The sequence below is a fragment of the Sphaerodactylus townsendi genome, linkage group LG02, assembly GCF_021028975.2.
Source record: "Sphaerodactylus townsendi isolate TG3544 linkage group LG02, MPM_Stown_v2.3, whole genome shotgun sequence".
NCBI classification, from domain to species: domain Eukaryota; kingdom Metazoa; phylum Chordata; class Lepidosauria; order Squamata; family Sphaerodactylidae; genus Sphaerodactylus; species Sphaerodactylus townsendi.
In genome coordinates, this window is record NC_059426.1 from 42247670 (window position 1) to 42273641 (window position 25972).

At 42.8% G+C, this 25972-nt stretch overlaps 1 protein-coding gene across 1 annotated transcript; it reads left to right on the top strand.

Annotated features, from left to right (window-relative positions):
* The first annotated feature begins 1541 nt into the window (after nucleotides 1–1541).
* RND3 (Rho family GTPase 3) lies at nucleotides 1542–25889 on the top strand. The gene is made up of 5 exons (XM_048484953.1): nucleotides 1542–1892; nucleotides 2604–2691; nucleotides 15742–15851; nucleotides 19798–19932; nucleotides 24038–25889. The coding sequence occupies exons 1-5, from the start codon at nucleotides 1743–1745 to the stop codon at nucleotides 24287–24289; spliced, it is 735 nt and encodes a 244-aa protein (XP_048340910.1). The 5' UTR covers nucleotides 1542–1742; the 3' UTR covers nucleotides 24290–25889.
* Nucleotides 25890–25972: the final 83 nt, after the last annotated feature.

The window sequence follows — 25972 nt, forward strand, 5'->3', positions numbered from 1 at the left end:
TTCTTCCTAGGCCTGTTTTCCAAAGATTCCCCCTGATCTGCCTAGACAGGATTCCTATGCATTTAACGGCAGCCGCAGCTCTATACAGGGCTGGGAGAAAGAAGAGATCTCAGCCTGATAAATGTCACAGACCACGTTATCTGTCCAAAGCGTGGGAAACCCTGCTGGTGTGGGGGACTTGCATCCTTAATCCCCTTCCAAAATCCATCAGTCAGCCAGCCTTCCTGTTCCCTCCCAGCCTGTTGTGGCTTGGATGCTGGAGGCCATGGAGACAAGCAAAGCAGTTTATATATACTCACACACACCCTTTCTGCTTCTAGATCTAGCAGACTCTGGCTCATTCCGCACAGCATATTGATAACGAGTTGCAGTAGTGAAAATGAGTTCGTTTATAACGATTTGCAACTCGTTATCAATATGATGTGCGGAGTGAGCCACTGATGCACAAACGCCGCTTTTCTTTGCACCGCTACTTCCACCGGCAGGGACAATCACAGAGAAACCTTTCAGAGTCATGCAGGCTGAGACCCAAATCTGTGGCTGGCTGCTCATGGGAAGGAGGAGGCTGGTGCTCTGTACGCAGCCAGAGGCAATGCTGACGATCCAAAACTCAAACCCTGCTACTGAAAAGCCTCCACTTGGGGTCCAGGGGACACTTTGCAGAGCCTCAATTCCAACAAAACAAGAATAGATCTTGAAAGTTACAGAGTATGCAGAGATGGCAAGGCTGGTGTTGGCAGTTATAAGAGACAAGAATACAGACAATTTTCTGAAAGATGGAAATCCTTTGCATACTACTTATTGAAAACATATACAAACAGAGAAAAAATGGCAGGATTCGAGACTTAAATGAAAACAGCATATTGGATTAAGACAACTTGATAAGGACTACAAGTGGGAAAATGTAGATAATAATTATGAGCCCGGAATTAGATTTATGCTTGGATCCTTAGTGAGATATCTGGAAGTCACCATATATGTGTGTAGGTATTTGTGTAGGTGTTTTTTCCCCTTTTTATTAAGTATTATTATGGGGGGAGGGGGGACTGGATCGGGATCTTTTCTTTATCTTTCTAGGTATGTGTTATTTAGATGTGTAAAATAAATAAATAAATAAATAATTCTGGAGGCGGGGGGAGACAGGTCCTCGGCAGTGAGTCCCATTGAAGGCAATGGTACAGACTGTCGAGGAAACATGGACGGGAACGGTGGAGGCGTTTGGGGTCCAGCTTCATGGCCAGCCAGATCACTGGTTTGGGGCTAGCCGCAGCCGGTGCTGTGGACGACTTCCCCGATCCGCCTCTTGCCCCAGCGCCGGATTGGACCAGCCGCAACGCGCCCCCTAGGGGAGAAGGAACCGGCGTGGAGCGCCCTCTACAGGAGAAGGAGCCGGCGTAGAGCAATCGGAGCCCGCGACTCGGCTCGCTCCACACCGGCTCCTTCTCCCCTAGAGGGCGCGTTGCGGCTGGCCAAATCGGGCAGGAGGCGGATCGCTCGCAGCGGATTGGGAGACGGCGGCGTATATAAATGCAAGCAGGGCGGAGTGAAACAAAGCAGTCTGCCCGGAGTCGTGCCGCTTGGAGAGAGAGGCGCGGGCGCAAGTTGCGAAAGGGAAACGAACCGGCGATTTCCAGCGGGTTGTCCTGAGCGCGGCTGCTGCGTCCCCGTTTCTTGGGCTCCTCGTTCTTTCCTCGGCATTGTTGGGTTTTATCGCGGAGGAAGGGAAGCTTAAGGACACCTCAATGAAGGAAAGGAGAGCCAGCCAGAAACTGTCCAGCAAATCGATCATGGATCCTAACCAGAATGTGAAGTGCAAAATAGTGGTGGTGGGGGACACCCAGTGTGGCAAAACGGCTTTGCTGCATGTCTTCGCCAAGGACTGCTTCCCCGAGGTAAGGCTGGGACGCGCTTGTGTGTGTGAGATTTAACTTGCAGCGCAACCTCGAAACTATTTTTACAGCGGCTTTTAGAAGAGTTTAATGGAAGCCCCCCCCCCCCCTTCCCGTTTGTTCACACGAGACGCTCTAAAGCCGCTTTCAATTTTCCCCTTGTGCCAGATGAGCCACTCGTGGATTCTTTTAATGCGGGACAGACATAATTTGAGAGGTGGCATTTATAGTCGCGTTATATACTACTACCCTAAAGAAATGTCCGATTGATGCGTGAGAGTTGAACCTAACTTTGCAAATGAACAACCCCCCTTTTTGCTATAAGGGTTTTAAAAAGCCTCTAAACTGTTTGACTTCAGTGACATCACTGATTTTATTCCAAGTTGTGAAAAACGCCCCAAGAGTACCTCTTTGTGTGGCTTGCCTACACATAAATGATGTTAATGCCGGGCAAAAGGCTGAACAGACCCAGTTTTAAATGTGGGCGTGCATCTATAGTAAAAAGCAGGGTGTTTGAGGAAGGTTAAAAATGGCTCGCAGATACACTTGGGAAATAAACTGTTTAAATGTCTGGAGAGGCAAATGGAAAGACTCACGGGGAAATATCTCTGCTTGCCCCCCTCCCCTTTTGTCAACTCTTCACGCACCCTTAAATCTACAAGATGTGTGACTTGGTGCATAACTCTGGCTTTTCTTCTTTTTTTTGCTACCCAGAACTATGTCCCCACAGTGTTTGAGAATTACACGGCCAGTTTTGAAATTGACACACAAAGGATAGAACTCAGCCTCTGGGATACTTCTGGTAAGGGACTTGTGGCGTAGCAGCAATGCCTGTTCTATTTCCCCGTCATTTGGGTGACTCATATTAATTTGCACGTAATATTAAGCTATTGCTAAAACCTCTATTGTTAACACCCTCTGGATGAATAGCTGTTTGCCTTCCTTGAGTTTTTGTGGACTTTGTATGAATTGCCAGTATTGTTTTTTTTTAAAAAAAAAAACCACATGTAACTATTTCTACAATGTGATTGTCTCGGTTACGCTACCTGCCTTGTATTCCCCCCCCCCTCTCCTTTCTAAAGGTTCTGGAACTAATCAGCTGAACAGATGGGAGAGGGTTATTATGGCCTGTTGTGAGCCTTTCATTTTAATATTTGTCACTGCTGCTGCGAAACCCAGCATGTGTTCTCCTTTGATTATGCGATGATTATACGGAAACAAGACAATGAGTAGCTAAACAAATATCTGAGTATGTTAGGCTATTTCCTGCGGGCTGTTTTTGGGGTGTCCACCCTTAAGAGTCTAATGTTCGGTTTTCCAAAGGGCCAAAACCTATTAAGAGGAAAGCCTATTTGGAAAATAGTGAATTCTAGCTTGTGCCTCTGCCCACGTGGTTAACATTTGGCTGTGAAACCAGCAGTGGGTGGGAAAGCTTTTGGAATGGACCATAAGAAGAAGAAAGGAAGGAGGATACAAACAGAGATGTTAGGATCTCATCCCCCCCCCCCTTTTGTTGTGTTGCCTCCTTTCCAATATTCTCCAATACTGCTCCGTCCTGAATTCTTCTCAGTTCACTGCCTGCTCCATATCCCTCCTTCAGAGCATCCTTATGTTGCTTCTTCCAGCAGGGGGTTCTGTGATTGTTCAGCTGTTTTTGGAATTCTGTTCGTAGCAGCAGCGACAAATTGGAAGGAGAACCTAAAGAGGGAGACACCTATAATCTAGGCAAAGGAAGGTTTGCAATTAAAAACAACAACAAAACAGGTGACCTTGGCAGAGGACTCGGAATTTGTCTAACGCTGTGAGGCAGTTTTATCTTCATATGGTGATCCAAAGGCCAGTAATTGGTTCCATCATAAAGTTAATGGCGTTAGCTAGCAGGACGGGGGTTCAGTTAATGGCAAACATGTGACAAAGCAAACTACTGCATACCATTATGTATATTATGTCGGAAATACAAACGGGAACTGTGATGTTAAATTGGGATCTGTTGCTTATAACTGCAAAGCATTTTTGGTAAGGGCATTGGGGACATTATGCCATCAGGGCCTACATCTGGCCTGCTAGTTCACCATTCCTGTTACAAAGGATGGCTGTTCTGGTTGGCTGGGGTTTGGTGGACTTCAGAAAGAAAAAAGGCAGAAGCTTTGTGTACCAGGGCTGAGGAAGCAGAGTTGGTATAAAGGAATTAATTGACTAAATAATGTAGTGGAAGGAGCAGAGACCCACCGTGTCCTACAGTGCCATTCTTAGCAGAGTTGCATTTTTTGTAAGCAGTTACGCTCTTCTGTGCCCAGAAGTTCTTCCAAGGAGACTTGTCTTGAGAACATAAAGAATCCAGCTTCCCACCCCTGCGCTGATTGATGGATATGGAGATACGAGAGCGTGGAGTTCAGGCAATAAATTTCTGTGCTTATTAACAGAGGAGAGCTAACTGTGGCCTTTCTCACCGGAATAAAGGCAGCTCAAATATCCACTGTGTGGAAGAGTGCAAGAGTGTTCTCAAGGAGAGGGAGACAAAGGAATGTGGTGGGAATTGCTAGCAAGTGAATGTGAGGCCAGCTATCTTCTTCTAAAGACTGAAAATGCTATCAAGGAGTAGACCACCCACAATGGTAACTAGCCATCCAGGGAGAGAGAAGTAAAATATAACTGCATGTGTTGCTCAGTGTTTTTTAAAAATTTTTAAAGAGGATAAATCGTGCAGGTATCGGGGAGGGTTTCTGCATGACATCACCGAAAGCCCAAGCATGCAATCTGGCTGTGGCACGAAGGGAAGTTTAACAGCGATAAATACTCAAGTGGCAAGACTCTGCTTGCCTTGTAAATCCGGCAACACTTGTACAGCTCTTTTGAAGAAACCACAATTAAGTTCTTTCCGCCTTAGCAGACCTAAGAACACACTGCTGTTGCTGGCATCACTGGAATGCTTCCCTCCAGATGTGGTTGACAGCTGTGAGGCCGGCTTTCGGCTTCTTTTTCTGTGTTTTAACCCCCACAGAGGAATGTGTACTGCCTTTCTCTCTCTGGGAGGATAAAAGTCCTTTGGAGTTCCTCTGTTCCCTCTCTCCCTCCTCCCCACTATCCCCCCACATAACTCTGGGAAAAAAATTTTTTTTGCGAGAAATGAAAGAGCTCCAGGAAATGCATTAACAGGAAAGACCTTGTAACACTATAAAGAACACCAAGTGAACTGTAGGCTATGAAATATTAGGCTATAAAACCCATCTTTTTCTATTAAACAACCACAGACTAAAACTGCTCAGAACCTGAAATTAATAGGAGATTCTCTCTGGGTCATCTAAGGTTACTCTCTGAAATGTCAGCAGGCACACTGCTAATGCAGTTCTTTGCTTGATATTGGAACTTGGTACAGACAGTTTTGAACAGAACACAAGAACTGAATTAAGTGGGATGTGTTCCAAGTAAACATGTTGTGACTAGACTGAAATTGGTGTATGCTGCTCTTGCATGTAAGTGTTAGAAATGACTCTGAGTGGATTCCTGTATGTTTCCAATGTAATAAGATTATTCCTTCCTGTTCTTGTCATGGAATGAGACACAGTCTCTGTTCCAGGCAGCTTGTGAGAAGTGATCACAAACAGGCCTTCAGAAAATATAATTTTCTATCTGTATTCAGAAGAAGGATGTGATTTCACAGTATTGGTGCAAATACGGAATTTGAAACGTCTTGTGACTGGGTGGTGGATCTTCTGATCTTGTCCACCTTGTCCTCTCTGGTTTGGTGAAAGGAGGTGTGACTGCTTCTATAAACTGACAATGACTCAGGATCTCTACTGCTATGTTCAAAGTGGCTGGACCTCACATTGGCATAGAGTTTCTCAAGACTGGCTCTGTTGGTTTGAGTCAAGATCTGGACTGGCCCTTCCGGCACAGTTCTTGCTCTGTCATTTTGATGTCACTATGTAGGTCACAGATGCAGTGACTGAATGGGCTGTGAAGATCACCAATGGCCCTAGACATATAGTGTTGACACTTGTCAGACTCTCTGCAGATAAGATAAGTCCGATTAGTGCATGACACCAGGATTAAGATGACAAAACTATTCTTCTGCCCTTGATTAGTGCTAGAAATTCCTGTACTTTGCATTTTGGGGCAGATGTTTGAAACTATGAATGATGACCATTATACTCATGCTTCAGTTGAGAGATGGGGATGTGAGCCTTTTAGAATACTATCCTAGATTTTTGTCCAATCGGGACATGTCCACTGTGCATTGTACTAGAAAAGGAGATAATGGCTCCACTTAATGATGTCGCTGGGGAGGTGCTACCATTTAAGATGCAGTTTAGTTGTGTTTGATAGCAGTGTTCCCAAGACATTTCAATATGCCTCTATTAGTCTCTGGCATAAATTTTTAATCCTGTTAAACAATAATGTCTTCTAATCATCGTGCAACTTGTATGAAGATTCCTGGATGACTGGCATCCTCAATTAACTGAAGTTAATTGAATTGGGTTTTAAGTTTCTCTATTTTGGGGGACACAAGGTGACTTCCCTGCTCTGACTGGGAACACTGGAAACTCACATGATGTACTGTATGTTCAGCGCCTCAAACTTCATATCTTCCCATAAAGCTTTGCAGCCATTCTAGGGCCAAACCAGCAGAACAGAGTAGTGCGATCACAACTGAAGGGGACCAACCTTGTTTTTTTCAAGCTTGCCATAAATAGCATTCTGAAGTAGCTCCACTCTCCTGCCAATCCCATTTTCACACACAATAGAGTGAGGAGTCCAAGTGCTGAGCGAGTAGACCGTACCACTTGAGGTTCTGGTGCCTTTGGGGTAGACTGCCCGGATGTGCTTTTCTAATATATGCGGGAACTTTTCGTAAAGTGCTGTCTTCTCATTGTCAGCCAGGCTTTGTAGAGTCTGCTCTTCCAGCTTGAAATTCTTCTGTTTCTGCCTTTGTAGATAAAGGCTAAAGGTCTGTTCCTGGAGAGGAAGAAGAAATGCAGCATGGGATAAGTGAGCAGGAGCGTTGGCCTGTGCCATAGGTAGATCTGCAGACCCCAGGTGTTCCAGGCCACAAAAAACCAGATTTTTTATCCAACTTATGATCTCAGTTTGGCCATATGTGGTGTAAAGCAACAGGATGGAGGGGCCCAGACTTCGCAGGAAGGAAATTGTATCCAGAACCCCTCTCTGTGGACAGAGTTGTGTGTTATAAACATGTTTGGACAAAAGATTGTTTATGTTTTCTTTCCAAGGAAATGACTACCAAATTTAGCAGTGCTGGTCTATTACCAGTATTCTCTCTCCTTCATAGTATCTGTGGCATAACATGCTATAAATTATATATGATAATCCTGTTGCAATAAATGAGTTTTTAGGTCAATGAATTCAGGGTAGCAGTATCAACTGGCAATTGAAAGCTCCGTATCAATACGAAATCATAAAGGCCATTTTTCTTCAGGTGATGTCGATTAAACATACCCAATAAAATCTGAAACGCATGGTTTTTCTTCTCTCCTATTAAAATTGCCCTTTATAAATTTCTGCAAAAATGTCATGGTTGCCCAGTAAACCACCTGATCATAATCTACCTAATCTTGTTATACTGCACTAACCATAATATTGAGGAAGCTCTGACAGTGTTGACTTCAGCTGAAGAATAGCAACAAAAGCAGAAATGCTGTTACGACACAAATGCGTGCGTAATTGAAGCTAGCAGAGCTTGACTCTTATTTCTGATTCTCACTGTAGAATAGTTCCTAGGTCAGATACTTTGTCCCTGAAGCATTCCCCTTTTTTGCCATCAGGTCATACAGTGATATCATAGCGTATTGAGGTAAGAGACCTTTGGGAAATGGTTTACCATTGCCTGTTTCCACAACACCTCTCACATCTCTTAGAAGTCTCCCATCTAAATACTAGTCAGGGTCAGGGCTGACATTATGTGACTGGCTCAAGATCACCCAGCAATCTTCCATGGTGTGAGTGAAGATTGGAACCTGGGTTTCCCAGGTCCTCGTTTGATACCTTAACCATTGCACCATTCTGTCTGTCTGAAGAATTCCACAGGCTTAGCAAATTATGGTAACCCCTTGTAAAATGAATATTTTATTATTGAACAGCTGCTTAGTTTTCATGCTGACCAGATACATTCCATTCTGCATGGTGAGCCAGCAAGGTGTAGTGGTTAAGAGCAGGTGAACTCTAATCTGGAGTACTGGATTTGATTTCCAACTCTTCCACATCAGCGGCAGACCTAAGTGATCTGGTGAACCGGATTTATTTTCCTGCTCCTGCATTCCTGCTGGGTGACCTTGGACCAGTCACAGTTCTTCAGAAGTCTCTTCGCTCCACCTACTTCACAAGGTGTCTCTTGTGGGGAGAGGAAGGGAAAGGAATTGATAAACTGCTGTGAGTCTCATTACAGAAGAGAAAGGCAGGGTATAGATCCAAACTCTTCTAGGAGACAACCAACTAGAATGAAAATTACAGGATTTCAGTCGGTTTAGTGTTAGTAAGGGAGCCCGTTAGCTAATGTGGTAATCTAATCTTCTTGAAGAAAGATGTTTAAAGTTCTGAATTAGAGTTCCTTGCACTGAACTGTTGTAGTGGTTTCTTCCTTTTTAAATACTGTAAACGCCGTCTGATTCTGGTACATGATCAATACAATTGATTTTATGCCTGTCCCACATAGCTGACTTAAAAAAAAACATGTCACCAAAACTTAATTGGATTTATGAACTCGGTTTTTGTGTGAGAAATCTAGGAAATTAGCATGTAAGTTTATAACTGGCCAGCTGGTAATGTGGGGCGGGGGGTGGTGGTGGTGGTGGTGGTGGTGGTAATGAGGCATGCTTTCACTTGTAGGTCACCAGCAGATACTTGACCTAAAACCTAAACAGTAACCACAAGTCATTACTGTCTGTTGCCACGATAGACACAAATGGAAGCTGTCGCATTTTATATTGTTCTGATGAATAATGCATGACCGTTACATGTCAATCTCCATGGCAAGGCCAAAGCCTACACTGGGGAACAATGAAGTCACACACTGGCAGGAAAATTCAAATGGGAATGGAGGTCTGCTGTTGGCTACAGTAGGTATTTTGATTTGTTAGGGTAAGATTTGTCACAAATACTTAAAAGACCCACTTACTTAATATATGAGGGGTGGGTGGGGAATAACTGGGTGCAGCTTCAGAAGCCATCACCACCAGGACACTTGCACTACAAAGACCTATCGGCTTGGAAGCAATGGAATGACTTTTAACAAAGAATCTTGGGAATTGTAGTTTGAGAGTGCTGAGAGCCTTTCGAGATTCTTATTTGGGCCCTCAGGTCTCTGGAGAGGGATACTTTAATAATTTCAGGACAATCTCAGAGGCAGCAGAGCTCCATTATGGCTGCTCGCTTGGAAATCGTAGTTTAGGAAATCCTAGCACGAGGCATATGGTACACTTTTCCTTGTTGAATACCTCGCATCTGTGATATTACAGACAACACCTTAGAGCAGTGATTCCCAACCAAGGTTCCGTGGTACCCTGGGGTGCCGTGAGCATGTCCCAGGGGTACTGCAGCAACACTAAAGGCCCCCCTCACTTTTGCAGTGTCTCCCACCTACACCAGCAAGGACATGGAGCTGGCCCAGAGGGCAGGGCCTGCTGCAAGGTCAGCAGCCACCCCCCCCCCCCCCGTGCTTCCCTTCATCCTGGGAGGGGAAGGTGGACGGGTGGCAAACAGGGGCACTGGGGGGGGGGATGGCAGGGGTAGCGTGAGATATGAAGAGTGAGGTCAAGGGTACCGTGACGTCGAAAAGGTTGGGAAACAGTGCCTTAGAGTGTTTAGCTGGTTTTTTAAAATGGACAGACAAAATTCAGCTAATAAAGAATAAGTGATTCAAGTTTACATTGGGAAGAAGGTGCCTATGTTTCACCCACTTCTGTGGCTGTAGTGGCATTGGAAGCATATTCTCCCTTCTTGGGAAAGTTTGTGGAGCTGCATGGATTACATCTGCCTTCAGTCTGCATGTTTTCTGTGCGCTTTCTTAAACCAGCTTGAAGAGAAGAGCTGGAACAGAGTGCCATTGAGCTTGCTGAAAAGAGTCTGTTTAGACTTGGTGCACATTCCCAAGATTCTTCAGGCTCTGAGGATTTTGTTCTGGTAAGGAGATTGGAATGATGAAATGCCCTATTGAATTCAATCTCACAGCTTTGTTCCCAGTTGCTCTCTTATTTGTGCAGTGATAAAGGATTCCACTATTGCCGTTGAAAGAAACCAGAAAACACATTTCTTGTAAGGCAAGCTATTACTGTGCGATCTTAAAGGATTCGCATTAAAGCCTCTCATTCATTCCTTGGCATACATTCCCAGAGGGAATAAAAATGGCCAGATGTTATTGTGTCATTCGTAATTGGTTTGAGAATCGCATATACTTGTTATAGCATGCAGCGATTTAACTGGAAACTTCATCATTTGGTTTGCTAAAGGTAATGCAGATCTGACTCTGTCACTGTGCCATGTATATTCATGTACGTATATGGTATGCAAGATCTCTTGAAGATTGATGACTGAGCACTTAGGTATGTGTCTAAGGAATTATTATTATTTTTCTGGGTGAGGCTCTTCACTCTACTCTTAGGCAAGTGATGCCTCTGTCCAAATTTTAATGATCCTTAAAAGAAAAGGGCTGATCCTGCCCACACCTGCCTTTTGATGAGAATGGAATGTGGCACCCATGCCCAGAGCTTAGTGATTGCTGTGGGTGGAAATTGTGATGTGATTTATGCATGTTTGATGCTCTGAAATGTTAACCAAGGCCAGGTTTTTAAGAAGAGAAGAGTTTGGATTTATATCCCCCCTTTATCTCCTATAGGAGACTCAAAGGGGCTTACAAACTCCTTTCCCTTCCCCCCCCCCAACAAACCCCCTGTGAGGTAGGTGGGGCTGAGAGAGCTCAGAAGAACTGTGACTAGCCCGAGGTCACCCAGTTGGCGTGTGTTGGAGTGTACAGGCTAATCTGAATTCCCCAGATAAGCCTCCACAGCTCAGGTGGCAGAGCGGGGAATCAAACCCGGTTCCTCCAGATTAGAGTACACCTGCTCTTAACACCACGCCACTGCTGCTAACAAGTAGAGAACATATTCTACTATGCCCATGACCACTTGTACAGCAGGTGTATGTGCTTACTGTGAAGCTCCCTGCTGGGCCAAATTGAAGGTCCATCCAGCCCAGGATTTTGTTTTCCTCAGTGTACATTTTCAGAGGGATGTTGCTGACTGAACAGGAAATACTTCATTCCCCATTTGTCCTTATTGTCTTGAACACATGGGCATGCATGAAGGCTAGGTCCCTCTGCCTAAATCTCACTCAGTGTCTTTCAAGATGTTTCTTATGAGGTTTCGAGACCCATCCAAAGGGGTGTGTGTGTGTGAATCTGCTTGTGGGAGCAGCACACTGCAGCACCCAAGGATTTGCCTTCCCTGGGGCACTTACGTTGGTGGATGGGTGATTCCGCAGGCATGAGGCTGTCACGGGCACCCTCAATACCGGAACGCCATGCTGGATGCTGTGCCAGCATTCCAGGGGCTCTGCCATTGCCGGCATAGCAGGGGTGGACTGGGGATGTGGCTGGGGAAGGGCCAACTTTAGCCGTCTCCCTCCCAGCCTTTGCCAGCAGCCTGGGCCTTGGACATAAGTCACCCTTTTGGCCAGCATAACTCAACTGAGGGTCATAGAGGCTTCTCAGCGGTGGGGAGACCTCTTTTGGACTTTTTGAACCTCCCCACACTGCTGGGAAACCATTTTGGGAGTGGCTGGGCAGCCGGCTTTTGGATGGGGCTGCCCATATATAAACACTCTGAACATTGAATACAAATGATAGTATTATGGCAACTGACTTTCCAGGGTGGGGTTACTACTATTTGTCACAGAAGCAGGTTCACAGGGAATGAAGAAGGGAAAGGAATCTTGATATCCTTTGCCTCACCTTTAACCTTTATAGAAATGTTTTATTGTTTAATTAAATATAACACTTGCGCATTCTGGCTGTGAATGGTCAAGGAGGACATCACAAGCCATTTTAAGAATTCTGTCATGGATACCACCCTCTGTTTTCTTCTTCAGAACACTATCAATTGCAACAGACTAGTTCACACAATGAGAGTTGATGTGTAAAATTTCACTATCATGAGGTGTGATACTGAGCACTGTTTCTGCTGGATTTAAAATCTGGTTGGACAAATTTATAGGATAGGTCTTTTGCTAATCATTAGCCATCAGAGTTGAATGGGATGTATGGGTTCATAGGCAGGAGGTTTCGGCCAAATGCTGGTTGGCTCTCCTGGGGTATCAGTCTGGCCACTGTTGGAAAGAAGATACAAGTTTAGATGGATACTGGTGTACAAGTATGGCTACAGTTGAGTCTTACTCACTTGTTTACCTCTGACAAAGTAGAGTCTCGACAAGATGGTTTCACTTTACAAGGAAGGTGGTATAGCAGCCAGGCTTGATTCCCCACTCCTCCACCTGAGTGACAAAGGCTTATCTGGGGAACCAGATGTGTTTCCGCACTCCTACATTCCTGCTGGAACTTCAGAACTCTCTCAGCCCCACATACCTCACAAGGTGTCTGTTGTGGGGAGAGGGAGGGAAAAAGAGTTTCTGGGCCTCCTTGAGTCTCCTTACAGGAGAGAAAGGCGGGGTGTAAATCCAAACTCCTACTCCTCTCTCTCCCCTCAAATGGGTAACATTAGTGTGATAAGCTAGCCTAAGGTATTAACTTCTATAGACTTATTTGCAAGGCTTTCCTACCAATGCTGTTGTCAGAAGAAGACAATGAAACAGAAATCAGTCCAACACCTTTTGTTCCCTTGGGAAGTCGGATATCACCAATATGATTACATGTCCAAAATATCTGGAAGCAATGCCATCCTCAGTTCTATTTAAATCAGATTTCTTTGTCAAAGTCAGCTGTCTCACCATTCCAAGATCTACTTCCACCTTGCAGAAATGACAAGAGGCATCATATCTAAACTCTTGTTCTAAGCAAGACTAAGTAAATATAGTGCCTTGGGAGAAAGGAAATCATCATTTCCTCCTGAGGATTAAGTAGCCAGTTCAGCTTTCAAATGTTGTGCTGTTAGATAAACATCAAGTTTGCTTATGTAGGGAGGCAACCTCTTCAGAATCATTTGGGGGAATATCTTAGGCACGTGATTGGAGGCTGTGGAAGAAAATCTCAGACTGAACAGACTACCTTCTGTTGCCTAATACTTCATTCCATATGTTCCTGTTTCATTTAAAACCAACATTCCTCAAATTCTTTCCTTGTGGTCTTGTCTGGGCTGTTCTAGAAATAAGAGCTCTTCTGCTGTTTACCTTATTATACCCTGAAACATCAGGCTGCGTTTTGCAAGGAAGGAACTATGCTGCAGACGGGTTTCTTCTGTTAAATCATAATTTCTGTGCAGCTTTTATTTGTCCAATTGTGAACATTTTGAGTGCAAAACCTCTCTAAACCAGTGAATGACTGATGACTCTATAAATCTTTTTACTGCATTTTCAAACCCCAGCATTTTGCTAGTAGTACATACATAATGAATACTAAAGATGCTAAAGTTGCATTCAATTATCTCTGGTTCTTGGAACCATTTTAAAAATATTTAAGTCATGGGTAGGTGCCCTGATTCAGCAAACTTTTTAGCCTCGGAGCCAGTAAAAAAATTAAAATAAAAAGGAGAGAGAGTGATCCTAGGGGGAATGCTTTGTCAGAAGTTGGGTCTCTTTAATGAACCATTAGAGATTCTAGTAGTTCATTAAACCATAGGAACATCAAAGGTTTTTTAAAATTGACATGTAGGATAAAAGCCGTACTAATATGGTAATGGGGGTACATCGTACATTAGTATTTGTATAAATGTATTCAGGGTCAGGCCTTATGTTTATGTCAAACAGTGGGGAAAACTGCAGTGTGGCTCCCTAGCCTATTCATTCTAGGCCTGCTCAACTTTTAATTTATAGTCCCATCAATTGTAAATAAAGAGCTGCTGACTGCTAGTCAAACCACTCTGTTTTTTGTTATTTGTCTGGAAAAGCAAAAAACTAGAGGCTTATTGACCTGTGTGGGCTACCAAATTCAAGATGGCCAATCCTGAGTGTATTTCATTTATATTCCACATTCTCTAGAATTCAAGCTGAAATGCATCCATTTTCATTTGGGGTGTTAATGTGTGTGGAGGGGGGGGGGGATGTTGCATTGTTGTCAGGTTCAACTCTCCTAATCTTTAATGCCATCCTTGATGTTTTATTTTTAAGCATGCTATTTTAGGAAAAATAGAGTCAAAAATGACATGAATAGGAAAATGTTGATGCTGGGAAAGAGAAGCAAGCATGAAAGCGGACTCGTGGGTTTGTTTCTTCACAAGACAAGAACATACTGAAATTGGGGGTGTTGGGCTCTAACTAGGCAGATTTTAAAAATACACTGTTGTCTTGAAGCTGAAGGAAGTATATATTGGGTTTCTCAGGCCGTTTTCCGCCCAGGCCCTGACAGGATCCAGACCCACATCAGTGGGGTTGCTGTTTTGTGTGCCTTCAGCCACTTTAACATTCATGCTTCTTCACGAACAGTGAAGAACAGGGAAATTAGGGTCTGAAAAGCTGGTATGGAGACATGTTGACTTTCAGTGTGTGTGTTTGGGGGGTGGGGCGGATTTGGCTAAAGGTACTAGCAGGCTAGTTGAGTTTTACTCCACCACTCCTGCATATATTTCCCTGCTGCTTATAGATACCAATCCTGATATAGCATGCAGTGTTGCCAGTTGAAGTACGTTGCAGGATAGTCTGTGCTAGGAAACAGGCTTAATGAATGCTTACTAGAGTGTCCTGTGATCTGATAGTCTTTTACGCACCAATTGTATTGTTCCCTTATGCCCAGTCTTCTTTTAGTATTTATGCTCTTATCCCATTCCCCCTTGTGTTGCAATACCATTTTTGTGTTCCCAGTTTTCTTCTGCCAGTACATTCTTTTAGATGTATATCTATTGTTTTAATTTATTTTATCCTTTTAATGGTATGTTATCTAATGTTCATATTGGTCTATGACTGTAATAATGATTGATTGATAGCAGACTAGTTGTGCTTATAGCAGATAAATAATTACCTTTTGGCAGGGGAAGACAATATTTATGGATATTGGCTGCTTGTTTTCCATGTATGCAACTTCTACTTCCTGATGGTTCCAAATACTGGTCTTCTAAAAGTATTTGCATTCAGTAGCATTGTACAGCAAGTATTTATTTTCTGACTGGAAGTGCACTTAACAAAATGCAGAGATCCAAAATTCATACAGATTTTAAAAGGTGGGCTAAGATAAACAGAGCTTTTGACTGAGATTTACTATCCAAAGCAAAGTTACACCCACTTACAGTCAGTGGACTTAGAAGGGTGTTATTGGGTTGGCCTTAGGTTGGGAAATTTCATAAACAGTTACCATAAAACTGCAGCCAAATCTGACTTCAATTCCCTTAACTGATCAAGAGGGTTTAACATTTTGACCATCCAGTGAAGATTTGATTGTTACGGGAGGCCTGTTTTCACTGGAAATTGCATCTGTGAAGCTGCCCAAAATATGCACTAATTCTCCTCATGGATCAGCCTCTGTCTCCACATCAAAACTACTTACCGGTACTGAAATATTTGGCAGTAATGTGGGGAACCTCTGCAAGGCCATAGTTGATGTGCGTAGTGACCCTACCCATCTTGACAAGAAAGAAAGCTGTGTAGTGTTCAAGTATAGATAAAATGTTTTGGTGTGTCTTTTGGCTCAGTAGTGTTTCTTTGGCATCCATGTAATTTTAACCATCACTTATTTTAACAGGGTCTCCTTATTATGATAACGTCCGTCCACTTTCCTACCCAGATTCTGATGCTGTCCTAATTTGTTTTGACATTAGCCGTCCAGAAACACTTGACAGTGTACTGAAAAAGGTAAGTGTCTAATAATACATTAAGCTATGAAATGTTACTATTTCCATCTGTGCATATGATCTTAGGACAACACTCAATGAGGCTATTTACAATGGAAAGCTTAAAAACACTAGTAGTAAACTTCAAATGGGCAGGCTTTTGTCTCTCTCAATTCAAAATGTCTCTCTCAATTCAAAATGCCCTCAGTTCATCTTAGCTCATCACATCTCAGAAGCTAAGCAGGTTAGTGTTTGGATGGGACACTACCATGGATGTCCAGGGTCACTGTACAGAGATAAGCAGTGGCAAACCACCTCTAAATGTCTCTTACCTGGAAAACCTTACAGGGTCACTTTAGGTCAGAAATGTCTTGATGGCACTTTCTATGATCAAAATTCAGATATCCTGGCCTGGAAGAGTATGGCTGAGGTTCTAAGTCATGGGTTTTCACTGGTACGTCTTCACTAGAAATGGCATTCCTGGATTCCTCCTGCACTAGCCACAAGAATGGCATACGTTCTTTACATGCTCATTCCCCAACAAAGACCCAGCCCAGGAAAGAGACCTATTTGTTTTTAAAATGTTTATACTGCCTTTCTCCATAACATGTGTGGACTTGAGGCCTTTGCTTGTGCTTTGGAGAGCAATGTATCAAAAGCCAGCAATACTGAGCTAAATGGACCAGCAGTCTAAATGGCATAAGCCATCTTTTTATATAATCCCATGATAGTCCTGAGAAAACCCACCAGTCAGTGCTGGTTAGCTCTACAAAATTACTAATATCATTTTGTGGCAAGTTGCAGCCAAGGTTAACATGACTGCTGATTTCCAATTGGAGCCCAAACATAATGCCTGAAGTCAAACTCAAAGCCGTTGGGTGCTTGGGTGCCAGATGATTAATTGTTTTGCCTCATTGCTATGCCCGAATTCTTTGTCTTTCATCTGTCCTTTTGAAAATGTAGTAAGAATTTGTTTTCTGCCGTTTTTAGTAGATTTCTGTCCTTATGTCCAGCTTGGAATGACTTAATTAAGTGGGTTAATATGGAGGAAGTTAATTGTGCAGTCAAATCCTCTGAATTCAGCTGAGCTGCCAATGAAATTGCTGGAAGTGATCTTAAGACCAGAGACCTCCCTGCATACAGCACATATCCCAACCAGGACTCAATTTTCCCTACCACTGCTGCTTAAAGAAGACAGAAGTAGTGGTGGAAATGGTATATAGATTGTTCTGAGGGTTATAGGATATAGCATCTCTAGACACTACTGCAAATGTTATAGCATACAGCTTTGGGCCCTAAATGTTGAAGCTTTGTCTGAAGTGTGAGGCCTGGCAATTACTTGGAACAAAATTTCCCATAGTTCCTGGTGGTTCTGAAGATTACCTGAAAGTTGCCACTGAGACTTTAGTGCTTCCCTCTTGGTTTAGCGAATTTTGGGAGAAAGGATCGTGAGGACAGCGAGAACAGCTTTGTTTGAAGAACAGCTATGGACTCTTGTTGTATCAGCATAAGTTCCTGTGACAGTCATGGTTCAAAATGGTTCTGGAAAGCAGGCGCCAGTAATCCAGAATCTGGGCTTGTTGAATTTCCAGTTCAGTCATCATAGTTCAGTATCCACATCAAAAAAGTGACTAAATAGGTCACCCACTATTCCCTTTTCCACCTTTACATCATTGACCTGAGCCACAGGAACTGAAATAAACATTTGATGGGTGTTGTCACTGTTGCCAGTGTCAAAAAAGTTTAGACTGTTTTGTTGAAGACCTAATACATTCTCCAGAGGATAGTCCAGTGAGGTAGGAAGAGGAGGAGAGACATCCAGATTCACATCCTATATAAATAGCCGGTTGGACAAATACCCACTTTGGCTTGAGTTTTTACCTGTCAGCCATAGTGTGGTAATTTGTTTTCATAGAATTCAATGAGCAGTTAATTGTACTGTTTAATTACACTGATGGTGTCCATGAAGCCCTTCAGATCCAGGACACACCTCCAATGATACCTCTAATTGCTTTATCTTTGTACCCTGCTCTTCAAAACATGCAGAGATAATGTTGTAGGAGATCATAACGTAGGTGGGGATTTCTACCTGCCAGATGAATGCAGCAATTTTCACTATGGATGCAATCCACTGAATTGTATTTAGAACACAGAACTGTGTACACCTTCATTTCAGTATAATTTTGCTGGACTGCATCCAACAAATCCAATATTACATGCTAGAATAGCTGGTGACCTGGTACTTGAGTAAATGAGGTGGTTTCTCTAAGCAATACCTCTGTCACTGGAAATAATACACTGTTGGCATTTGTGTTCAAGCTTTAACCTTTGCATTTTAAATGCAAGTTATTTTCATACTGTTCAGACTAGACTGGGGATGTGAGATGTAGCTGAGGACTATAATTTTATCTTAAATACATAGTTGTTTGTAGGAGACCTGTTTGCTTATAACTTGACATCTGAGAAGTTGTTTAAACTTGCTTCTAGCAACACCCGTGATTATATCTGTTGTTCATTCAGTTGAATCAGTGAGTCATGAGGAAGAGAGTAACATGTGTGGTGGCAGCCTGCCTGTCTGGAAGAGATGCCACATTTCATGCCATGACTTCCTCCTCTCTCCCCCCACCCCAAGCCTGTGGGGAATAGGAAGGGCTTGATATTATGAGGCTTTGAGCCAAAGTAGTGGCAGCAAAGAAATGTAAGGCCTGTTGTGACAAGGCAAAGGCTGCCTCTGCTTCAAATAAAAGTTGCTGGTCAGAAGTTCAAATAGGACTTGCTGGTCAGAAGTTCCTTTCATTTTCAATCCTCCAACTTTGTTAGAAGGAAAAGAACTGCTCGACCTACACCTGCACATGTTTATATCCCTACAAGTGGGTTATTTTGCAAAAAAAGAGACTTCAGCCAGAAGCTCATAGATTGATAACTGCTTTCTCTGTTCAGAGAGATGGCAGGTACAGAAGTTCATATTCTTTCTTTCCCGAGTCTGTGAACCTGTAGAGAGGGCAGCTTGCTTGCAGCTGAGGACAACAGTCATCAAAAGCAAAGTTCTACAGATACACCCATAACATCCATAAGTGACATGTGAATAGACTAGTGCAGGGGTCCCCAAACTTTTTAAACAGGGGGCCAGTTCACTGTCCCTCAGACTGTTGGAGGGCCGGACTAAAAAAAACTATGAACAAATTCCTATGCACAAATGATTGTAAAATGTTTGATTTCACCTTTCAGCCTTTCTGTCATGGTCTATTTTTAGAACAGTGACCAAAGTATGTCAAGTACAGGGTGGGCTCCAAATATTGTTGGGGGAGGGCTGTGGAATACCTTCCCCTGTAAAAAAAAAAAAAAGCATAGAACTTTCCCAATGAAGCATTCCATCTAACCCAGGATCAGGTATCTTCCTGGAGTTTCTTTTCCTCCCTAGCAGCCAGCTGAGCTGATTAAGCCAGCCTGGCTGATGGATGCCAATGGGGAGGTGAGGCGGAACAAGACAAGCCTAGGAGAGCAACACATGCGAGTAGCCGAGAGGGAAGAGGTGGAGCAGAAGCGCTTGCTCACATGTAAGGTTTCCAACTCTGGGTCAGAAAATTCATGGAGATTTGGGGGGGCCATCATGTAATTGCAATCAACAGCCGTTGGGGTCGGTTCCTCCTCTCCCTCGAGCCCCCACTGCACATGAATGGAGCCATCGCTGCCATGCCTGGCGGGCCGGATAAATGCCTTCAGGGGGCCACATTTGGCCCCCGGGCCGTAGTTTGGGGACCCCTGGACTAGTGGTAAGGATTCTGACCCCATAACAGAACCATCTGCAGGATGTTGGGGTTTTTCCCCTTGAAATATGCTATTCATAAAATACAAAATATTTCATCCAGTACTTCTCTTCAACCACTACAACTTTTAAAAATGTAATGTTGACACTTGTCTCTGTGTTCTCATGGCTCCAGTATACTAAAAAAGTCGTATTTTTACAGTGGAAAGGTGAAATCCAGGAATTCTGTCCCAACACCAAAATGCTTCTAGTTGGCTGCAAATCTGACCTTCGCACAGATGTTAGTACATTAGTGGAGCTATCCAATCACAGGCAAACACCCGTGTCCTATGATCAGGTAAGTGTCGTGCAAGATTTGTTAATGAAATATAGTTACACTGTACATTGTGTATTGACTATTTCACAGTGATCAGTACTCATCGGATTGGATCCCACTGGCTTAATCTCTCCCAATCCTCCTTTCTAACTACCCCCCACCACATGGCTTTTGTTTATAATGATCCTATGATCCTCCCTTATTAGTAGTCAACAGGGACTCCTTCCTCCCCTTTTCATCAGTGGAAAAGCTAGTTCCTTCTGTTTAAAGAACTGGATCTTTTAAGTTGGCACAGTAACTTTCACACTAGGCCATTTAGCCATGGCTCACAAATGGGATGCTGTGATACAATACAAGCTCATTGCTTGCTGGAATTACAGTTCAGGTGCCTCTTCTCAAAGGTAAAGGTAGTCTTTTGTGCAAGCACCAGGTCTGACCCATGGGGTGATCACAATGTTTACAATGCAAATTGTTTATGGGGTGGTTTGCCATTGCCTTCCCCAGTCATCCACACTTTACCCCCAGCAAGCTGGGTACTCGATTTACCGATCTCGGAAGGATGGAAGGCTACTTGAAACCCACTGGGATCAAACTCAGGTCATGAGCAGAGCTTTGACTGAAGTACTACAGGTTACTGTTCTGCAGCACAGGGCTCTTGCTGCTATGTAGATCATAGTCTTTGAAGGAATAATCCCATAAATGGAGCCTTTGATATGATATATTCATGTTGAAAGCCTGACTCAGAAGTGAAGGTATTTGTATGGTGAAAAAGTACCCATGTTTGTTCTCTACAATTTCAGACCAGAATTCTTCAGACTGAGGAAATTCTATATTTGATAACCCAACCAGTTCTATAACTCTTATTCCATCTACATCTGCCAATTCTTCACTTGTCCAAACTATATAACAAAACTGGGCATAGATCCATCTGGCTTAACAATGTTCTTCCTTCCCGCAAAGACAGAAGAGAGCCCAATCTTTTTGTCCTTTGTTATACTAAGCAATAAAGCAGAATGCTGCTGTTCTTAAAAACCATGTGTATAGACAATGCCTGTTCTTAAACTGGGAAGTGAAAATATTTGAAAGTAATTGCAACCCCTTTTCTCTCCATGGGGTTGCAACATGAACCCTTTATGGGGTTTTTTAAAATTATAAAGCTCTCTAAAGTAGAGTCAGTGTTAGAGCAACAGGCAAATTGCCTCTTTCTAAGACTGTTATAGCAACAGGCAAATTGTCTCCTTCTAAGGCTGTTACTTAGAAGAAATTTCCCTTTAAAAGCAGGGAGGCCTGCTTCCAAGTACAATAGTAATACTTGCAGCCCATGTTTTCTTGATCTTCGAGTCCTCAGCACAAATATGCAATTTAATGGCCTTGTTTTAACTTTAGCATCCTCACATCACAGGGATAAGGCCCTTTTTTACTGACTGCCTAGTAGAATTTGACAAGAAATCCTGTCTCTAAAAAGAAGGAGCTGAATATACAAAATTTTTCCCTACTCTTCTGTGAGCAAAGCCTAGACAAAGTATTTCTCTCTTCTTCTTATACAATTAATAGTCTTCCTTGAAATGGTCACATGCAGTGCATTGTGAGCTGCCTCTGAACGTCAGAGCTTCCTCTGTGCACCTGTATTGTTAGCAGAGCCATTGCTTTCCATGACTACCCCAAATGAAATTCAGACAGTAAGCACCAGTAAGTTTGTCTCAGTTTGAGCGGGACCTGATCATTTAGATGCGACTGCTTTTCCTTTGTCCTTGATGCGTCTTGCAAGGAACCTGGTAGAAAGGTTGAGTCACAATTCATATTCTGTAGCAACAAGACAATGAACCCCTTCTAGATCAATTCCCCCCCCCCCTCCTCACACACACACTTAAAATACATCCAGAAGGTGACGGTCTAGCAGGCCCCAGTGATGGCAAATAATAAAGGCAGTGTGAGGCTTGAGAATGAAAGGTCGGACTCAGAGCAAAGCAATGCTAAAAAGCCACGGAGCCCAGTGTTTTGACTGGCAGGTGTCACTGTGACAGGTTAATTTGTCCCCTGCCTAAAGTCTAAAATGCATTTCCATTTCACTTCTTGTGTTTACATTTCCTCCCTGCCCTACTTTCTATTGTATTGTTTCCTGGTATGCAATGCCTAGAGTATTCCCCAACCTCATTCCATTGTAGACTGAACCCTAAGTTCATACACAATCATTTCAGGGAAATATTTAGCCTAGGGAGAGTTAGAAAGGCCTTAAAGGTACATAATGGCTTGTCTTACAAATTGCCAACAGAATACAGATTTCCCCCCCCTGTGTTTGTTTGCCTTTGCAATCCATTTTGACACCAGAAAAGGTTATTCCTAAGGTTGCGGGACCCACGTGGATAAATGGCCATGTGGGTTTGCGGGGGGGCTGCAATGGGGTGGGGCATGGGAAGAGAAACTGCCCTCTTCTTCCCCCTTGTATCACCATAGCTGCACATAATACACATCATGTTTCCATGACTAGAAAGCCAATATGGATATTCCTAAAAGGATTTGGACAGACTGGAGTGAGCACAGTGGAGAGCAGCAAAGATCATCAGGGGCCTGGAGATCAAGAGCAGTGAGGAAGGGCTGAGGACTTGGATGTTCAGTTTAGGGAAGAGGAGTTTGAGGGGGGTCATGGTTGCTCTCTTTTAAGTATTTGAATGGCTGTCGCTTAAGGAGAGCAGGGAACTGTTCCTGTTGGCAGTAGAGCATAGGACTTGCAATAATGGATTTAAATTACAAGCGGAAAGGTATTGGCTGGATTTTAGGAATCTTTTTTACAGTAAGAGTAGTTCAGCAGTGAAATGAACTCTTTCTTACTGGCACTCTTGAAGCAGCAGCTGGACAATCATTTTTCTTAGCAGTGGGTTGGAGTAGATGGCTTGTCTAGCCTCTTCCAGCTATATTTTATTTGATGCAGATTCTTTGAGCATCTCTTCACTTTACTTTGAAAGCCCTCGGTTATTTTTAAGCAGCAGTAAGTGGTTTAGTAGAAATAAGAAGTTAGGCCTTCAAATGGTGTTTAAGATTTATCCTGATGATTTAATGACAGAATTAAGAGTCTGGTTTAGAAGTAACATATGCCATACAGTTGGAATTAACCCTGTTTCGCTGTAAGTCCCATTGAGTTTGCCAGTCCAACAGCTGAATGGGATTTGTTTTTCTTTCCATTTTAGTACCAGGATAGTCCTTGACTGAAGCTCCACAGCTAGCAAAGACTTGTTTGCTTATCTTAAGCTGTTGGCATTTTAGTAGTTTCAGTCTTGAGTTTTAAGAAATGTAGTAAAAAGATACAAGTTTCAGTTCAACAAATACAGCCAGAATTCTTTTTCAAACGTAGTTGGGTTTGTTTTGGGGTTTTTTAAAGGCAATCACTGAAGATCACCACTTGACTTTAAGCTATTCAACCAGTTTCAGGGCAGACGACCTAGATCTGTATCTACTTTAGCTGCTGGACAAATATCTAATAATTCCACAATTAAAGCCAAATGTAGCACTTGATAAGGGAGGCATATTTCTCCAGCCATGACAGATCCTTTTAACCTACTTGTAGGCTAAAAGACTGCCACGTAGAACCAAAGATCACTGCTGCAGGGTTATGTAAATGGCTCTCACCAAATCTGTATCTTTTTCTCGCTTTCCTTGTATTATCTTTGTTAATAAGGCTTGGTGTGTGGACACTACTGACAGTGGGACATGCCAATTCTTGAGATCACTGATCTGAACCTGTAAGCTTCTGTGGATAGGAGCGTGATGTAAGCACAGCTGTGGTTTTTCTTGCTGGATGCTCTTGTTGTAGTCCAGATATGCCCCTTAGTTACAGCTACTTGAGATTCCTCAGTTCCTCTCTTGCAGTTATAGGCTAGTGCTAAGCATGTTTATCTTTATGAGGTCAGTGATCAAATTTTTTTATAGAAGGCCATCTGTAGTGGGAACAATGAACCCTTCCATTTTTTTGAGGTGCTAAAACTATTTCATTTTGCCTTTCATTTGCTTTCATCACACAAATCAATCATGTATACAAGTTGCAGTCAACACATCATTGGTCTGCTTTGCTTTGTATGGCCTTTTTGTTGTTACTAACCCTCTTCTGTGTACTTCTCTCCTTACCCAACAGGGTGCCAACATGGCCAAGCAGATCGGAGCAGCCACATACATTGAATGCTCAGCCTTGCAGTCAGAAAACAGTGTAAGAGACATTTTTCACGTGGCTACCTTAGCATGTGTGAACAAAACAAATAAAAACGTTAAACGGAACAAGTCACAGAGGGCAACAAAACGGATTTCGCACATGCCTGGCAGGCCAGAACTTTCTACCGTCACTACAGATCTGCGAAAGGACAAAGCTAAGAGCTGTACAGTGATGTGAAGGAGCCTGTTTGGTGGCAGAGGTGCAAAGGACACTGTCGATGGGTGAGAAGGAGAAGACTTGGCGAGAAGTGCCCAGTAAAAATGGTCTTCTGTTTGGGCACAATCAGTGCTTAAAGGCCATGGTTTGTTTTTTGTATGCAAGAAACTATTCTTGGGAGCCGGTGTTTAGAGGAAGCTTTGAAAAGGGATGGATACTGAAGAGATGACAGTGTTGCTTGGTTGAAATACCAAAAACGTAGGAAACTGAATGTGCAAAGGAGCAGTAGCACCCGAAGAAAACGATGTCCTGGTGTATGCTTAATTTTTAGACCTATTTTGAATACCTACTTTTGATTTTGATTACATGTTAATATGTTGCTTTCGAAAATAAATTGAAAATATTCCTACTCTTCATTGTGGAGCTTGCCCCTTGACATAGTTCAGTTTTCCCAAAAAATATGGTTGCTTCTTTCCTTCAAGTTCATTAAAAAAATAAGGAAGTGGATTTTGGCTCATCAAGAAGAAACCCCAGCTGAAAAACACTCATTTCTCCAGAGGGCAAAGAAAGAAAGGCAGTTTATGAAAATCATATTCGGAAGGCAAAGGGATGAGAACATCACCTATTTGTTCTCAAATACAGAATTCTCCTCTTCGACTATGTGACAAATGCAAAATTTTGGCAGTGGTTTCAGAGCTACATTTTGATGCCTTGATAAGGACATTTTTAATACTATATGGTTACAAAACCTAATGAATGGTGCTATGCGTTAGTTATAAAAGGTCCTTAATTAGAAAGGAGTTTTAGTCTTATTGCCCTTGTAATTGGCTCCTTTAGTATGAAGGAGGCAAACCTCAGCACTGTGTAAGGGAGTAAGTGCTGTTCTGCTAATATGACTTTTCTACAGTTCCATACTAGGGGTGGGTAGGGGTGGGTTGATTTGTTCTAAAGCAAGTGCATGAGCCGACATACAATTACCTCCCATTCTGATTCTTCTCTAAAACAGCTGCAGTGTGGATGACCATCTCTTATTACACCTTTCTGTTTACATGTAATGAGCACTCCGGAAAATGTGGAAAGGAGGGGTCTGAAGAACAGGGGAATCTTTAGGAGGTCCCAAGTGGAAACTGGATATTGCTTTAATCCCAAAGGTCTGAAGCAGGAATATTCAGACAGTGATCATTAAGCATTTCTTGTGTGACCCAGATTCTGTCAAATTCCTTTTTACTGACAGATGACTATTGTTACATCCACTAAGCCAATCCTGGAAAATAGTTTGCAGATGTTATGCTTTAGAGGACACAGTAGACGCTGTCTTCTCTACAGCATGTTGAATGCAAGCTTTTTTTTGCCAAAGTTTTTTTTTTTTTGAAGTGTTATTGCCACAAGTTCCAGATACGTTGCCACCACAATGTGCTTTTGACTGATGCAATGGTATGCTTAAGGCAGTATTTAAAAATATCAGGCAAATGCTTTCTGTATTTAAATATTGTAAAAAGGAAAAAAAAGTTAATTGTTTCAACAGGATCACTTTTTAACAAATGTCAGTCACTTTCTATGTTTGGGCATTGTTTCTGCAGTATTTATTTTTCTTTTAAATAAAAATAAGTTTTAGTCGTTGGGTAAGTCTACTTGTGTGTTATTGTGAAGTATTCATGTGTCTGGGATCACAGTTTCCAGTGAACGTTTATCTAGACCAGTGAT

What these genes read in the sequence shown, in the direction of transcription:
- RND3 (XM_048484953.1), top strand. Translation starts at nt 1,743, where the DNA reads ATGAAGGAAAGGAGAGCCAGCCAGAAACTGTCCAGCAAATCGATCATG. An exon ending in CAGCCTCTGGGATACTTCTG is followed by an intron (nt 2,692 to 15,741) that starts GTAAGGGACTTG and finishes TTATTTTAACAG; the next exon opens with GGTCTCCTTATTATGATAAC. An exon ending in CACCCGTGTCCTATGATCAG is followed by an intron (nt 19,933 to 24,037) that starts GTAAGTGTCGTG and finishes CTTACCCAACAG; the next exon opens with GGTGCCAACATGGCCAAGCA.